We start from the raw sequence: 3,964 nt of genomic DNA on the forward strand, positions 1-3,964 counted from the left end.
ATTCACATTATAGTATTAACTCATTATTAATTCACATTTGACCAATCCGCAGACCGAAGGGATCGAGCTCAAACCATGAAAATCTTTTCCCAAGGTTGTCAGTCTTTACCAGAGCAGAAGTAGTTCACTGGCGTATCCTTGACGTTGCACATTCTTCTCTGGATCCTCTTCCTCAAAACAAATAAATAAAAACTAATCAATCCCAACCCACCCGCTTCTTCGATTGGGTGAGAGCGGTGATTGACAGATGATGTAGGAAAGCTACAGCAGACGGGGCATTGAACAAATACCCACTGACATCAACAGTGCACTTCACTGAACAGTGAAGTGTGGATCACGTCCATCATGAACGAGAGTAACGCCAAGAGCGATGTTTGGCCAGTGAGAGCTTGGCAGACCAGTAGAACGGGATTTTCTGTTGGACGAATTAAGCTGGTTGATGGAAGGGAATTCTGGGATATTGCTTGGGCCACACTGGGGAAGGAGGGCAAATGGGATGGGATGAAGTCGACTAGTTTCTTAAGAGTAGATGGTGATGACCTCGCGACCTCCACCACGCACGAGGAGGACCCGGTTGAGACCTTCGGTTAAAACCTCCATGAATTCCATGTCTGATTGATAGAGTCAAGGAACTGAGAGCTCTTGCAGTATGTACTTTTTCTGTCAGGACCACTATCGTCAAAGATGATTGACAATTAGCATACAGTTTGGATTAACGGTATGGTTCTGTTCTGGGCAAGAACTCCCTGCGCATCCATGCAACCTAGCATGGATGAGAGCAGGGAGAGCAGCGGTAACCCCCCGCAGGGTAAACAGAACAGAACCAACATAAATGTATTGCAGATATCGTTAAAGTTCAATAATGTTATGTATACATTTTAGAATTAGTCTGATTCAACGGAGAATCAGAAGGCTGAATCCCGACTGACAGAGGAGGAGCTGGGGATGGAGAAGGGTAATTAGCTATGGAGCAATGCGAAAACTGCTGATAATACCGAGGGACCTTATATATGAATGCTTAGATAGGTGTCATATTCCCAAAGGTTGATGGGGATCAACTGAGAGTCAGCTGATGCGAGCTTGACTAACGTGACCTGCCAGAACTAACACTACGCTTGATATATGGTGAACAGTATGCAAATGTTTTTAAAAATTTGGTGTTATTAAGATTTTTTAAACAAGTGTGTCATGTTCACCAAGGCTGGATTTATTTGGTCAAAAATGCAGTAAAAACAGTAATATTGTGAAATATTACAATTTCAAAAAGCTGGTTTCTATTTGAATATATTGTAAAATGTAATTTAATACTCTGAGTCAAAGCTGTATTTTCAGCATCATTACTCCAGTCTTCAGTGTCACATGATCTTCAGAAATCATTCTAATATGCTGATTTGCTGCATATAAGAAACATATTATTAGTGTTGAAAACGTTGTGCTGCTTAATATTTTTGTGGAAACTGTGATACTTTTTTATTTTCAGGATTCTTTGATGAACAGAAAGTTCAAAAGCGCAGAATTTATTAGAAATAGAAACTTTTGTAACATTATGAATATATTTAAAATCACATTTGATCAATTTAATGTATCATTTCTGGTTAAAAGCACTAAATTTCTTTCATTAAAAAGAAAAAAAAAACTAAAAAACTTTTGAACAGTAGTGTATTTGCATAGTTTCCCATAATGCAATGCACCCGATGTGACCATTTAAAAACAAATGACATTTTAAAATCTTTCTTGACCCATTATTTTTTTGGACTACACCAAACTGGAATAAAAATGAATAATAACCATACTTTTCTAAAGGGAAACAATGAGACAATGTAGCACAAAAAATGATCAGGATACAGTTCTCGTCGCCGGTTCTGTTTTTGGGCGGTCCGGGCATGTTGAGCAGGACTAGTCTGGCCTCCTGGGATTTCTTTATGATGACTTCATTGAGTCTGAGTGCAGTGTGCATGCGCCTCAAGTTGGACTGGTTTCTGAAAACAAAACCATCAACCATAAGCTCATAAACATTCATCATCATCAGTGAGTGTGAACATGTGCATCACTGACAGAGATACTCACAGATTTTCCCACTCTCTGTGGCATGACAAAAAAGAAATGAAAGACGAGTGTAAAAGTGTGCAATGCAAAACTGAACCTGAATTCAAACCTTTGCAAATATGTGTGATCTTGGACCACAAAACCAGTCATAATGGTAAATTTTTTGAAATTGAGATTTATACATCATTTGAAAATCTGGAATCTGAGGGTGCAAAAAAAATAGAAATATTGAGAAATCACCTTTAAAGTTGTCCAAATTAAGTTCTTAGCAATGCATATTACTAATCAAAAATTAAGTTTTGATATATTTACGGTAGGAAATTTACAAAATATCTTCATGGAACATGATCTTTACTTAATATCATAATGATTTTTGGCATAAAAGAAAAATCTATAATTTTGACCCATACAATGTATTGTTGGCTATTGCTACAAATATTACCCCAGCGACTTAACACTGCTTTTGTGCTGCAGGGTCACATTTTTAAATCATGCTGCACTCACGGTTTCATGTTGAAGAGGTCTTTGATGGCCTCTGGTGTCGTGGCTCCTATAGGTTTGGCCTGCTCTCCATCACACTTCGCTTCGGTCCATGTCATCTGAACAGCCGTGCCGGGGGTCTCGGCCTCTGCGCTGGGGGACTGCGGTGTGGCCGGGGTCGGCGGGTTGGTACTCTGGTCATGAATAAGCTGTTCCTGTTGGGACGGGGACACAGGGACAGACTGAGAGGGCAGGACCGGCACATACGCACATATGGAGAATGTCAGAAGAGAAGGAAAAGAAAACGTTAATGCTCAGATAGAGATTAAAATGAAAAGAAATATTTAAATTATAAATAAAAATAATAAATCATAAATTATGAAATAAAAATAATAAACAATAAAATTTAATAATCACAATAATGATAATAAATGAGATTATGATTACAATCACAATGACAATGCTTAATAATGAATAATATTAAATAAATCATTATTAAATTAAAATTACTAATAAAAATTAAATTAAATTACTTTCATTTTAATTATATTTCATTATATTTATTACGATCACAATTAAGCTGACAATGCTTTATAATGAATAATATTAAATAATAAATCATTATTAAATTAAAATAATGGTTACACTTTAGAACACATATTCACTGTTAATTTTCCCTCAATAAACTGCTAATTTGCTGCTTATTAATAGTTAGTAAGGTAGTTGTTAAGTTTAGGTATGGGGAAGAATTAAGGGATCTAAAATATGATCATGCAGGATAAGCATTCATATGTGCTTTATAAGTACTAATAAACAGCCAGTATGCTAGTAATATGCATGCTAATAAGCAACTAGTTAATAGTGAGAATTGGTCCTTAAAATAATAAAAAGTAATTTATTTATTGACAGATTACTTTCATTTTAATTATATTTCATTGTTTTGACTTTTAGAATTAAATGAAAAGACAAGTTATAAAACTAAATAAAACTGCAATTAATATTTACCATATTACCACATTCAAATGAAATTTATTCTCATTAAAATAAGTAATAAATGTTAAATAAATCATTTGTTTATTTACCATCACAAGTTATTTTATTATAATTTTTCATATAAATAAAAAGAAACAAACAACGAATTAAGATAAAAACTAAATAATTAAAATAACATTTATTATAACTAAAAATATTTAAAATAAATGACTTTTGAGAGATGAGAGAGAGAGAGAGAGCTGGATTCTGCCGTGTCCACTGAAACACTGATATCAGACAGAACGGTCAAGCTGAGATCACAGCATCAACACAAGCGATGTGGCTGTTATTGCCATGTAAGTACCTCCTCTTCTGGTTTCTCCTCTTTGCTGCTGGCCGCTGGTTCCTCAGTTACACTCAGCTGGGTCGTGACGGCGGCTGGGTTCTTACGGCGGATCGACCCGCG

At 35.7% G+C, this 3,964-nt stretch overlaps 1 protein-coding gene across 1 annotated transcript in view; it reads right to left on the reverse strand.

The window, feature by feature from the left end:
- Positions 1-3,964, reverse strand: part of LOC107587628 (solute carrier family 12 member 5-like) — a 93,258-nt gene continuing 89,294 nt past the window's right edge. The window contains exons 20-24 of the mRNA XM_016275476.1: positions 3,863-3,964; positions 2,551-2,741; positions 2,068-2,082; positions 1,846-1,979; positions 1-611 (exon numbers count right to left, since the gene is read on the reverse strand). The exon at positions 3,863-3,964 is cut by the window's right edge and continues 1 nt beyond it. Of these exons, the coding sequence (XP_016130962.1) occupies positions 520-611; positions 1,846-1,979; positions 2,068-2,082; positions 2,551-2,741; positions 3,863-3,964 (534 nt within the window). The 3' untranslated portion in view covers positions 1-519. The remainder of the gene's footprint in view (positions 612-1,845; positions 1,980-2,067; positions 2,083-2,550; positions 2,742-3,862) is intronic.

The sequence above is a fragment of the Sinocyclocheilus grahami genome, unplaced genomic scaffold, assembly GCF_001515645.1.
Source record: "Sinocyclocheilus grahami isolate Dianchi unplaced genomic scaffold, SAMN03320097.WGS_v1.1 scaffold94.1, whole genome shotgun sequence".
Lineage (NCBI taxonomy): Eukaryota > Metazoa > Chordata > Actinopteri > Cypriniformes > Cyprinidae > Sinocyclocheilus > Sinocyclocheilus grahami.